Raw genomic sequence first — 11,726 nt, 5'->3', positions numbered from 1 at the left:
ACCAGGCCCCAAACATTCGATGCAGATACATATATGTATGTACACGTGCGTATAGATATATCTCACCTTTGTTGGAAATCGTACATATGGAATTGATCAATAGCTGTGCAGCTTCCAGATGTCCAGATGTCCGAGGGAAATCGGCCCAAGTGTGAAGATGATATGGTCAAAACTCACAGAGCTCAAATTGTCGAACTTCAAATACATGCCAATTGTATAGACTCTAGTGGGCTACGAAAGTTGATGTTCTAGCTTGTTGAGCTAATACTGCGAAGGTACCAGTTGACCAAAGCTGCGCCCGTTAAAATTGGGCCCACTCGAGGCGAAAAGGGTCTGGGTTGCTGAATGGAGGATTACGTGCATGGACCCAGTACATGTTCTGCAAGATACCAAGTCTGTCTGTAATATGCAACCATCCAACTTTTGTCCCATCTGGTTTACACGGACAGGGATCACTTACAGTGATGCATCTTGTGAAATGAAGGAATTTTTCCCTCGCCGAGGAAGGCTCAAAGTGGCGTCGGACCGGATCGGACAAGTGACTCCGTGCAGAAACTTGTTAAGTGGAGAGATTCGGCCTTTCAGGAGCTGAAGGATTCATAGCATCCGTAATCCGTCTCACTCGGGGAGGAAGAACGCCCCTGTTCGCCAAGCGCTCGGGAGCATCATTTTCGGGAGATCATCAACACGCCCAACCCTTGGAAAAAGCACAATTTCAGCCCACTGAATTCCTCCATTTCGGACACTCTTCCTTCTTGAATATGCCTTCGCTTCACCGGTTCCAGTAGCAATACAAGATAGAAGACGGTATCATGCGCTGGCTGAGCTTCACAAAGACTGAAAACTCAGCCCCATCCACGGGACTCAGAAGTTAGAACGATGAATTTATCCATGGGATTGCCCCCGCATCGCAATCATTATCTAGTCCCATGAGCGACGAATCATGGAAATGAATATCTCCACCACTGGATATCCACGTACTTTTCAGAGTGTAACATATTGACGCGCTTGTGGCTGATGCCGAGCGGTCTTTTTTCCCTTGGGATCAATGCCCAGGAGCCGGCCAAGAGTGATTCGGGACGAATTTGTGCCATGCCGAGCATCTTGGCGCCAATATACCTCAAGTGCTAGTTCTCAGCTGCACATCATGCCGTCAATTTACCGAACAAGACGCCTTGTTGTGATTCTTGGCTTGCATTTTGCGTCTTGGATTACGGTGTATCTAGCCAAGCGAGAGGGGAAGAGTGATAAGACCAAAATGGTTGCGACCAAGTATCAGGATCCGTTCCCTCAATCACCCCCTTAAAACCACCAAAAAAAAAAAAAACGAAAGAAAGAAATACATACACACAAGAGCAAGAAACTCCTATTCAATTCAACTGCACTTTTCTAATCCTACTCTCGTTGGCTACCTCGATGGACCAAGAAAAAGGTCGCGTGGCAGAAATATCGCGCTTCTTGAAAGAAGAGGTCGTATCACGACATGCCGACTTGCTTTTGTTTACCTGTTGCTTGACCTCTGGTCTTATAGACAGTACAATCTACAATGGTGAGAACTACCAAATCTACATTATAGATTTAGAAAATCTGACCTGAATAGCTTACGCCACATTTGTCTCGATGCAAACCGGTAAGATACATCGGTTGTTTTATTTTCACAACATGACTGCCTTTCACACAGTGGTTATACTGATGATCCCGGTAGGAAACACAATTTTCGTCGGACTAGGCACATCAAATCAAAACTCCAGCCCATACGGTTGGGCTCGCTCATTGACATCTATCGGATGCTTTGTATTGGGAGCATTTTTCTTCGCTCGGCTCAACCAGTGGACAGGAGCACATAGGCGGGGATCCCTTATGCTGTCGTTCTTCATCCAAGCTATCCTAGTCATGATCACTGCCGCCCTGGTACAAGCCGGTGTTATCTCAAGCATCATGGGCTCAAGAGACTCGCAAACTACCACCAAGTGGGACTCAGAGGTGCCAATTGTTCTCCTCAGCTTTCAATCCGCAGGGCAGATCGTCGCTAGTCGAGCTTTGGGGTATAATGAGATTCCCACCGTCGTGATCACAAGCCTCTTGTGTGATCTGATGTCTGATCCAAAGCTATTCCTCCTGCGTAATGAGAAGCGAGATCGGCGCCTCACAGCGTTTGTTCTCACTCTAGTTGGGGCTATCATTGGGGGCTGGATCACTAAAGCGACAGGGAGAATTTCACCAGTACTTTGGCTGGGATCGGCGATTAAGTTCTCGGTAGCACTGTCCTGGGGGTTTTGGAAGAGAAAGAAACCTGCATAGACCCGTCTGGGTGCAATGTACATAGATCATGGAATGCTTGAGAGCCCTGGAATTCAGATAATAATAGGTATGTAGGTAGATGCATGTGTATATCCAGAGGGCTTGTTTCCCTAAGCTGGGGCGATTTTGTCTGGTACTTATGAAATTCAAACTCCCAAGCTCGGTCGCAGCGGTCGCCTCCAAATTCTCTTCTGACTGCCGGGCAAACAAGACCGATAGAAGAAGTGCGATATGCAAATCTGGAATCGGCTATCGAGAGAAACATGATGTCCTATTTAGTTAGTAGGTTGCAAGGGTGCGAATAGGATGCATCTTGTGGAACACGTTTTTCGGGTCGTACGTGGCTTTGACGGTTTGAAGACGTTGAAGATTCTCTCCGTATATATTCGGAACGACCGAGTCTCCCGCTAAGTTAAAGTCTGGTAAGAAACATATTTCATCTTCAATGGCTATTATTTCAAGGACTTACGCTCTGCATAATTGATATACTGTGGTACCTCGCCTTCGTGGCGGTCCTGTCTCCTCACATCCAGTTCGGATTTCCACTTAGCTTGGATCTGACGAGCCCAAGCGCGGTGTTCCTCATCTTTGGTAGGGTCGGTCCATCGGAGGCAGATGATTCCATTCTGAGTCGAGTTGCGACTTGCAAGCGCTGTTTCCGATAAGGGGATCTCACAAATCTTTCGCATATCCATGAATTCGAGAATGATGGCGGATTGCATCAAATCGCTGTCGCTCTGAATCTTGTCTATAAAATCCTTGAATATTGTTTGCACAAAACCAGGATCTATCGGTGGTTCATAAAAGATTCCCTTGAAGGATTTGCGGTCGCCGTAGGTGGCCTGCGGGTTTTGAAGGGTATTCACCATCGAATATGGAATCATATCCAAATTATTTAGAACGGGCTTCAAGTCAATGAGGCCTGCGAAGCGTGCGGTGCCCATTTCCTGACTGCCATTGTAGAAACAGATGACTATGATTATCGGACCGGAGCCGTTTGGATCCATGGCGAGAAAACACATTGCCCCAGACCGGGAGTCGGGATGTGCGAGGCTAGCATTGAGTTGAGCAAAGACGCCGTTGAGCTTATCTGGAGGAAATCCCAAAATGCCGGAGAAGACCATTTCTGCTTGGTCGTATGCCTGGTAAGTGAAATCAACCACAACGCCAAAGTTGTAGCCTGCTCCACGAAGTCCCCAAAACAGCTCTGGGTGCTCTGATTTAGAAGCAGTCACAAGTTTACCATCGGCCAGCACCACCCGGGCGGATAGAAGATTATCAATGGTGAGACCATATTGCCCACTCAACCATCCATACCCACCACCCAGAGTTAGTCCTCCAACTCCTGTGTGATTCACAGTGCCCCCAACCGTTGCCAGACCTTGCGCTGCACCCGCTTCATCGACTTCTTTCCACGTCGCACCCCCCTGTGCAGTGATTATCTTCCTGGCGGGATCGACCGTCACATCTTTCATGCATGAAAGGTCAATCACTAGGCCACCGTTGCTTGAACTGGTTCCAGCAGTGGAGTGGCCACCCCCCCTCACGGCGACTTCAATACCATGTTTCTGTGCCCACAACAGTGCGATGCCGATATCTGCAGAATCGAGTGGTTGAACCACAACGCCCTGTGCTCCAAGTCAGTAAACTGGGCTCTGTCACTTCTGTGTCACCCTTTTTGTCATTTTACCGCGAGTTTAATTCCCGTCTCCGACCATCGGATGAGACTGGCTTGGTAACCATCTGATTCCGGAGTCAAGACCCAAGCTGTCTTGAGCTGACTGCGAAGAGCCTGGATGTATGTATCGCTGAGCTTCATCGCTTAGATGGTTATGAATTCACGGCCTAAACGTTGCTTGATTTTTCAGTCTGCGCATACGAAGACCTTCGATGTCTCAATGCTGGGTGGGGGTTTACGGGAATAAGACGGATCGACATCGCGGGGTCAAAACGCACTGCGCTGTACAATCGAAACTCATTATACTACATTTAATTGGGCCTTGGCACTCTGAACTCGTCGGAATTTATTACCTGATTTTCAAACTAATAAATCCAGCGTAATTAAGGAAATGCTCCAAGATTAGCCTTAAGGTATCTCCATCAGCGATTGGAATGAAAGTGACGGATTTCTGTATATAGATACTTTGCAAGGACTTCCACATGTGCGTAACGCCCGTGGACACCGAGGTCAAGCTTCAGTCAATCAGAATCAAGGTTAAGCTATTTAGCGTACCCCCGTCGTTCATTCTAGTCTCTGCTTAGAGTACTTGGTATAGAGCTCTGGATACCACCGCTGCCCAACGTCAGGATGGCTTAGTATTCGATTCCTTAGATGTGCCTCCCCAAACTCGGAATAGTTAGATGATATTATCTCTAAGGATCGGAGTAATAATCTAACTCACGCATGAATAAAGTGGAGATAGAAATTCACTGGGAACATCGACTGTTTGTTTCCTTTGGTCGTCCGAGACAGGAATTTGACGCACAATATGAGCCGCAGACTGTTTCAGCTGCTCCAGGGTCAAATCCAATCGCACACCCAAGAAAAACGGGATACTATATCTGGTTCTTGATGTTGGGGCCTAGATAGAAAGTCTTTTAGTACAACACCCATCCATACAGTGCGACTGATTTCATACAATAACCCGATGGGTGGTAGCGGCACAAATGCCTCCGGTGATAGCTTCGAATCCTTGTTGAATGTTGATCACCAGGCTTCCCTCCACAGGCGGAACGTCCACCCATTCACCATTTTTGTTTAGTACTTGCAGCCCACCAGCGTTATCTTGGGAAAGGAATGTGAAAAGGCCAGCAGAATCCTTGTGAGGCCCGACTCCTTGTGAATTGGCGGTTGAGGGTGGGTATTTGACATATTTCAACCGACTCATGTTACCCTTGAAGCGATCGAACGTATCAGCAGGCAGGGACAAGCATTCGGCCACAAAATGCACGAATGACTGCGCCAACTCGTCCATTTTGAAGATATAATCTTCTGTAAGCCGCTGTGAGTCTGATTGATCTGGGTACTAGATTAAATGTCAGTGAAGAAGACCAGGAGTGGTTTTTGCATTTATTGCTACTACTAATACTAGTTTTACTATATATGGTAGAGGCATACCTGATTTGGCCCCTCCAATCTCTGCCAAAATGGATCTCCTTGGGCCCATTCCTTCACGCCCGGTGTCCCAAAATCAAATTGCTAGTTTCGTGTTAGTGGGGCTTTATAGTGAAGACAGGCGGCATTCACTTCGCGGAGATCAGTTCTCGAAGCCGTAGTCTCAGCTCCGAGACGGGTGTAACCCAAAAATGATGGTGAATTTATCATATTGCTCTGTTCTTTCACTCTTGTGGGTAAATCGAAAAGGCGCGGTATGGCTTCATGAGTGCGGTGAATGAGATCCTTTTTTTTATCAGCACCGATTATTGGTATTAGCGGGAGAGATAATTCACTTCGAGTCCTGTATTTGTGAGGTACAGAAAGCCCACAAGAAAAATGGCTTCTTTCAGTTTGACGAGCTCGCCAGACTTTGTTTGGGGGTCGACCAGGCGAGCAAAGTCAACCGTTGGTACAAATGAGAATGACATGGGTTCTAAGCTCAAGAAACAAGAAGACGTGAATCTGAGAAGCTGAGAATTCGGGAAACGGGAAACTGCAGGTGTGGGACAAGTTCAATGCGTTAATTCAAATGTTGATGGTTGGTTTCCCCGCATGACAAAATCCGAGCTTGATGGCAGGTATTACTCATCAATCTACCTGACTTCACTAGTTAACTACCAGATACATAAGTATCTTTCCACGGGTTCTTCTCCTCTCCGACCCCTCACTTACCAGGAAAGGGATTCTACCCAATCAACAAGACCATTAAGGATCTGATATCAGAGGTTCGGTTTGAGAGGACGAATGAAAAACTTTTATACGTATATTGGAGTATATTACACGACCATGCACCCTGCCTTCAATCAGAATCAAAGATTTTCCGGACACCCCATTCATGCAACCCAGCCGAACACCAGAACCATCCAAGAAATGCAGAGCGACACAAATTTATACGGTGTGCTCTTTCAAAAACGAATGCAAGCTAACCAAATCGTCACTTGGAGCAGGGGTTGGGAGAGTAGTTTGGGCTGCATCAAACTCCCATGCGGCCTCACGTTCATCTCGGTGGCTGCGGAGAGACCGCGGGAGCATCCATTCCTTGAGGCGGTTCTCTAGCATGCCCATGTCTCGATGTCGATCCCACATGCGACCCGACTCCTTGAATGCATGGTTGATTTTCTCGCGACGCAAACTCTCATAGGCATCAAAGACCTCAGAAAGTGGCTCGGAACGATAACGGGCCAGTAGCCGTGCAAATAAGATGGCATCGTCCAACGCGTATGCAGCGGACTCGTCGCGTGGAGGCATCTGTATTACAATGATTTCATAGTTTAGAAAAACTCCATATTTCGAAGAACAGGAAGTATGAGAAACTCACCGCGTGGGCTGCATCACCCAGAAGGATGACGCGACTCATGCACCATCGTCCCCCGGGACGAACCTGGTAAACTGGATAGAGCATCCAGTCTGCTTTGCTAGCTACCATTTCTCTAATACATGGTATTGAGGACTTTGAGAAGCGATCTTGCATTTGTCGCCGTAGAGCGCTGCGGATTCGATTTTGGGTCGCCCAGTCTTGACCCTGCTCGAGCTTATGGTAGCTCAAGTCTTCCTGACTGAACTGCACAATGGCAGCGGCAAAGATCTGCTCCTGATTGCGATCGCAATAACTGGTCAGGATTGACCCGTGGCGTGAAAGGTTCATTGCTGATGAACGGAAATGAGCCGGGGAGGACAATGTTTGTGAGGGGATGGTGGTCTGTAAGAATGAGATGCCTGTATATTGTGAAGGACTGTCAGGGTCGACCCAACGTGATCGAATTGCGGAATGGACACCGTCGCATCCAATGACTAGATCTCCAAGGGCTTCTGATCCATCTTCAAAATGGACCACGGCTTTTCCTTCATGCTCCTCTCCGCCCACCACCTTTTTTCCAAAGACAATGTCAATGTTTCGAGTTCTCTCCACCACTGTTATCATGGCAATGGAAAGCATGATGCGCATGACTCTGCGTCCTTTATATCCTCCAAACCCATTACCGTTATGATCGACAAAATCGATGGAACCAATCGAGCGCCCGGAACGCATGGAGTAGAGCTCAATGGCATCCACCTCAGCCCCACCTTCAGGCCCCATGCGGTCCAGCTCTTCCAATACGCCCAGCTGAGCCAGATGACGCTGAGCAACGGGGGTCAAATTGATTGCACCGCCGGAAGTGGACAAAATGTCATGTCTTTCGTAGATGGTAATAGTCAGGTCCGGTACAAAGGGAGCCAGTTCCCGGGACAAGGCAAGAGCACAGGCGATACCTGCGATGCCTGCCCCGACGATGATGATGTTGTGAGGCAAAGAATCCATTCCAAGGTTTCCGAACTCCCTCGTTCGCCTGCGAACTCGGGTGCAACCGACGGATTGCAGGGGTTTCAAGTCTCCTTTGGAATGTCTGGAGAGCCTTGGAATAATTTCAACGAATCAAGTAGCCCTGCACTGTTTATTTAAAAAAATTGATTTTTTTTCCCCAACGTCCAAGCCGTTCAGTGCGAGATGATTTAGGTATAAATCAAAGTTTTCTAGAACATTATTGAATCTGCTTGACAATCGACACCCTACCCCTTCATCCACTTGGGCAAATTACCCAATATATGACTGACAAGGAGAAAATCGAAGGAAAACAAGGTTTTGGCGACCTTTTCCTCGGCCGGAGTAGGCGATCTTTCGGCCAAGGATACTCGATTTCAACCGTTAGTGGACCCCCGGAAAGGCAATGCCTTCTCCACACGGTTAGGTGACTCTTGATGCATCACAATTTTTTTTTACCTTGAGTTTGGACTTGTAAACGCGACCGGGCACGCGCGGGTGGAGACGATTGGATCGGGGAAGTTCAGTGGCTGAAAGTGCGGTCAGTGTCCGGGAATCAAAGAAAATTTGTACTTAATCAGTACGCGTAAATTGTTGACTTCTTTGTCTTCATTCTACAAAAAAAAAAAAAAAAAAATCCTCACCTTCATTCTAATTTCTAGCTTGTACCCGTTGGGAACCAGTCAACGTGCCGGGTAGCTCTTCTGGCTCCCGAGACTGGAGGCGTTACTCGGTCCGTCTCTTGCCGTTCAAGTCCCACCTGTTCCACCTATGCCTGAATCTACGAATAAAAGCAGGATTGACTACAGCCTATGGAGTAATCCATGAATACAATGATCCCGTTTCCACCTACGAACGAATCGTCGAGTAACGGACTCGTTCGCCAAGAGTCCGGCCAATATCCATTAATCAAAGAAGGCAAAAAGAACCAAAAGGACTAGGTCTGGTGGTTTCTTTCATCGCATGGAGCCTGGGAGGATGACCCACGCCACCGGTGACGAAAACTCTTAGGGGATGCATAGGGAAAGGGGTGGGAAAGAATAAAGAAAATAGAAAATAGAGACAAGAGACAAGGAACATTTGAAAGGCCGCAAGACACAACATTTGAAAATGGGCTGTTTGGCTCTCTCCAGGGCTCCAGTTGGAGGCGCCTGCAGCCACCTGAGCATCTGACAGCAGAGTTCTCCGGGCGTGCGACATGTCGAACCAGTCTTCCTTGCGGACATCAGTGGAGTTGATGGGTTATATGAAACAGCCGTCCACGGGTCCTCTTCCTCCCTTACTCCCTAATCAATATGCACTCCATCTAGCTTCTAGGGCTAAGCCGTAACTGGGCATTTTTAATATATCCCAAGGTTTTACGCGACTCGGACTGCCTTGTCGGAACGCTCGGTTTTCACTTCCTCACTAGCCCACTGACGGGATGCCGAGGCACGGTGGATTTCAAGTTCCAAAACGCAAAAAGGGAACACATAGTGCATATCCCCGCTAATGCAATATTAGTCTCCAGCGTGGGTCTGAAGAATTGAAACAGGGGGGGGTCAGCGAAACCAACCTAACACGCAATTCATCGCGTAATATCCGATTCGTTCGCTTAGCGTTCCCGAAAGAATGGGCCCGACAAAGGTCCCAAGCGTCCAACTCATTCGGGTGACAAACACCGCCCTGGTGTATCCTTCACGTTTGCCGAATACTTCTGGGTGTTCAGTCTCCAACTCGTAAACGGCATCTGGAAGATGGAAGATTAGCATCTTTAGTGCCTCCGGTTGACACTCTCACAGTCCATGGACTTCACTTACTAGTGGCTTCCATCATGCCAACCCCATTCAACAAGGACATGGAAACTCCCGCTCCCATGACACCTGTTACGTACAAAATCTCGTCTCGACTTTCACGATTAAACCACGGGAATTTCTCCTCTCCTGGAATACCTATGAGCCATAACATTATGGCCAGGATAGCGAAACCAAAAGTCGTTGGATGGCGAGTGCCTATTCGTTTCTTCAACCATGCTACTGGAACGCCAAGAAACGCATTCGGGCCTTGGATTGCTCCAAAGAGAAGCCCCGTCGGCAGACTTCCCCAATTGAAAACATGACGAACGTGTAGGGGCAACGTGGTACTGAAGCTTGATGAAACAACTGCATAGCAGATGCTACTGACGATGCCTCCAATATACTGGCTATTCCTGAAAAGATAAACGTACAAGGTCATGTTGAATCTCTTCCAGGAAAGCAGACCTTGTATCTCGACAGCATTTTCGGTCACGAGTGTTGGTATTAAGGGGCTTTGTTCATCAACAACAGATGCTTCGCTGGAATTTTGATCTGCTGGCCTCGGCCTACCATGCATTTGAGGTTTCTTTGTGTCTACCATCAGAAATTGGAGTCCAATGCCAACCAAGCTTGCAATGAATGCATAATTCCAAGCTCTCCAATAACCCGCCAGCTGAAGAAGGGAACCCGCAATCAAAGGCCCAGCAGTTGAGCCCATGGCGAGGGCAACGGTGATAATTCCATTTATCTTGTCCAACTCATCTGTTGATACCTTTCGTGACAGGCTGGTCAATCCAAGTATTCCGACGCTTGTGTTTGCGACCGCTTGCACAAAGCGACCGGAGAACAGAATGGATACTACATTGTCTTGTCAGACTGCAGGTAACACCAGGGGAGAGAGTCTCAACTTGACATACATGAATTAGCAGAAGCGACCGCCATAGAACCAAGCAGCTCACCGATCAGGCCGGCGAGCAGCCAATTATCATTTTCAAGCCGGTCAACATGGTGGTGAATGAACGGGCTAATTGTGAATGAAACCAGCGCGCTCTCTGCGAGCAAAGCAAGGCTGGCTTTCTGGACAAGTTGAGGGTCCAGAAGAAGGCGATCCTCTAGCAGCGTGGGAAGATCCTCTAGCAGCGTGGGAAGAATTGAAACCAAAAAATCATGCAAGAACATGTCTACCGCGATCAGTTCTTGCCTACCACTGGATGGTTTCACACCTCATACCTGTTAACATGGTCGTTGCTACTGCTGCGAGTATAAAGGTCTTTGAGGATCTCCATCCGTATCCCCATGGTAAATTTCTTGCTTTTAAATCCCTCATCCTCTGACAATCCGCCAACTTCTTGGATTTGAGGGAAGGAGTAGATGGCCGCGAAGCAACTGGGGAAGCTCTCAAAAATTTGTATCACGATCGATGCTATGGGAGTTGGGGTCGCCTGAAGAAGAATACTCCGCAGGGCTGTTACCATTATGTAAAATCTGCAGACAAAAAGCAATAGATGCCAATAGTTCTGATTTGGCCAGTCCCGAAAAGGACCCGATCAGCCCCAGAGCTCATTTGGGATCGATCACGGTCCACATGTACTAGGTTGTATTCTATACCCTTAACCTCCGTAAGCCTGGGTTGTCACTATACTTTTGTTTCACTATTATGATTCTGCTTTTTTCTCCTTGTTCCTTTCAAAATATCCAACCAAAACGAGAGGGAGAGACTGAGATGGGCATTCTACGGGATTAGGCATTGGTCAACTTGGAAGCCAGGCGGTGGGAAACAGTTGGAGGGTGGATCCATCACTTTTTGGGAGAATTGCAATGTCAAGACTCAAGAGGTACTGAGTAAGCAAGGAGGCGGTTCCTAGTAATTTTGGGGGGTCGCCCAGACAACATTTGCTGGGAAGGACCAAGACCGTCTTATTCCTTGAACCAATTTGATGAGAACCCTAGAGCTGGAGGGAAAAAGGGGGAAAAGAAGAAATATTCGACTGGATAAGCTTGGATAGAAGTCCAATCAAAAGTAAACGTTTAAAAGTAAAGTAGGAATTCCGGATGCGCGCTAGTGCCACGGTTCCTGAATCCTGCAGGTAACTTGTACATCACTAGTACGCCATGTACACACGTGAGCAACTTCATATGAAGTGCCCACTAATAATACCAGAGTCGACACTGCCGAGGTCCAAAACAAGGAAGA

General features: G+C 47.7%; 5 protein-coding genes across 5 annotated transcripts; 1 reads left to right on the top strand and 4 right to left on the bottom strand.

Annotated features, from left to right (window-relative positions):
* Positions 1 to 1,416: 1,416 nt before the first annotated feature.
* N7466_003628 (YoaK family protein) lies at positions 1,417 to 2,301 on the top strand (the record flags this gene model as incomplete). Its single annotated transcript, XM_057163025.1, has 3 exons — positions 1,417 to 1,549; positions 1,601 to 1,630; positions 1,706 to 2,301. 3 exons carry the CDS (start codon positions 1,417 to 1,419, stop codon positions 2,299 to 2,301), a joined length of 759 nt encoding a protein of 252 aa, XP_057021706.1.
* A 279-nt stretch (positions 2,302 to 2,580) lies between these two features.
* N7466_003627 (FAD-binding oxidoreductase) lies at positions 2,581 to 4,120 on the bottom strand (the record flags this gene model as incomplete). Its single annotated transcript, XM_057163024.1, has 3 exons — positions 2,581 to 2,708; positions 2,771 to 3,929; positions 3,992 to 4,120. 3 exons carry the CDS (start codon positions 4,118 to 4,120, stop codon positions 2,581 to 2,583), a joined length of 1,416 nt encoding a protein of 471 aa, XP_057021705.1.
* Positions 4,121 to 4,543: 423 nt separating this feature from the next.
* Positions 4,544 to 5,886, bottom strand: N7466_003626 (isopenicillin N synthase family dioxygenase; the record flags this gene model as incomplete). The annotated part of the gene is made up of 6 exons (XM_057163023.1): positions 4,544 to 4,672; positions 4,704 to 4,883; positions 4,941 to 5,327; positions 5,420 to 5,500; positions 5,549 to 5,701; positions 5,752 to 5,886. The coding sequence occupies 6 exons, from the start codon at positions 5,884 to 5,886 to the stop codon at positions 4,544 to 4,546; spliced, it is 1,065 nt and encodes a 354-aa protein (XP_057021704.1).
* A 460-nt stretch (positions 5,887 to 6,346) lies between these two features.
* Positions 6,347 to 7,757, bottom strand: N7466_003625 (FAD-dependent oxidoreductase; the record flags this gene model as incomplete). Its single annotated transcript, XM_057163022.1, has 2 exons — positions 6,347 to 6,706; positions 6,777 to 7,757. The coding sequence occupies 2 exons, from the start codon at positions 7,755 to 7,757 to the stop codon at positions 6,347 to 6,349; spliced, it is 1,341 nt and encodes a 446-aa protein (XP_057021703.1).
* Positions 7,758 to 9,115: 1,358 nt separating this feature from the next.
* Positions 9,116 to 10,772, bottom strand: N7466_003624 (uncharacterized protein; the record flags this gene model as incomplete). Its single annotated transcript, XM_057163021.1, has 5 exons — positions 9,116 to 9,245; positions 9,318 to 9,486; positions 9,557 to 10,390; positions 10,450 to 10,713; positions 10,763 to 10,772. 5 exons carry the CDS (start codon positions 10,770 to 10,772, stop codon positions 9,116 to 9,118), a joined length of 1,407 nt encoding a protein of 468 aa, XP_057021702.1.
* Positions 10,773 to 11,726: the final 954 nt, after the last annotated feature.

The sequence above is a fragment of the Penicillium verhagenii genome, assembly GCF_028828195.1.
Source record: "Penicillium verhagenii strain IBT 33310 chromosome Unknown utg000005l_segment0_segment0, whole genome shotgun sequence".
In the NCBI taxonomy this organism is placed as follows: Eukaryota; Fungi; Ascomycota; class Eurotiomycetes; order Eurotiales; family Aspergillaceae; genus Penicillium; species Penicillium verhagenii.
Note: the sequence above shows the minus strand (reverse complement) of the source record. Positions and strands in the feature narration are given on the sequence as shown.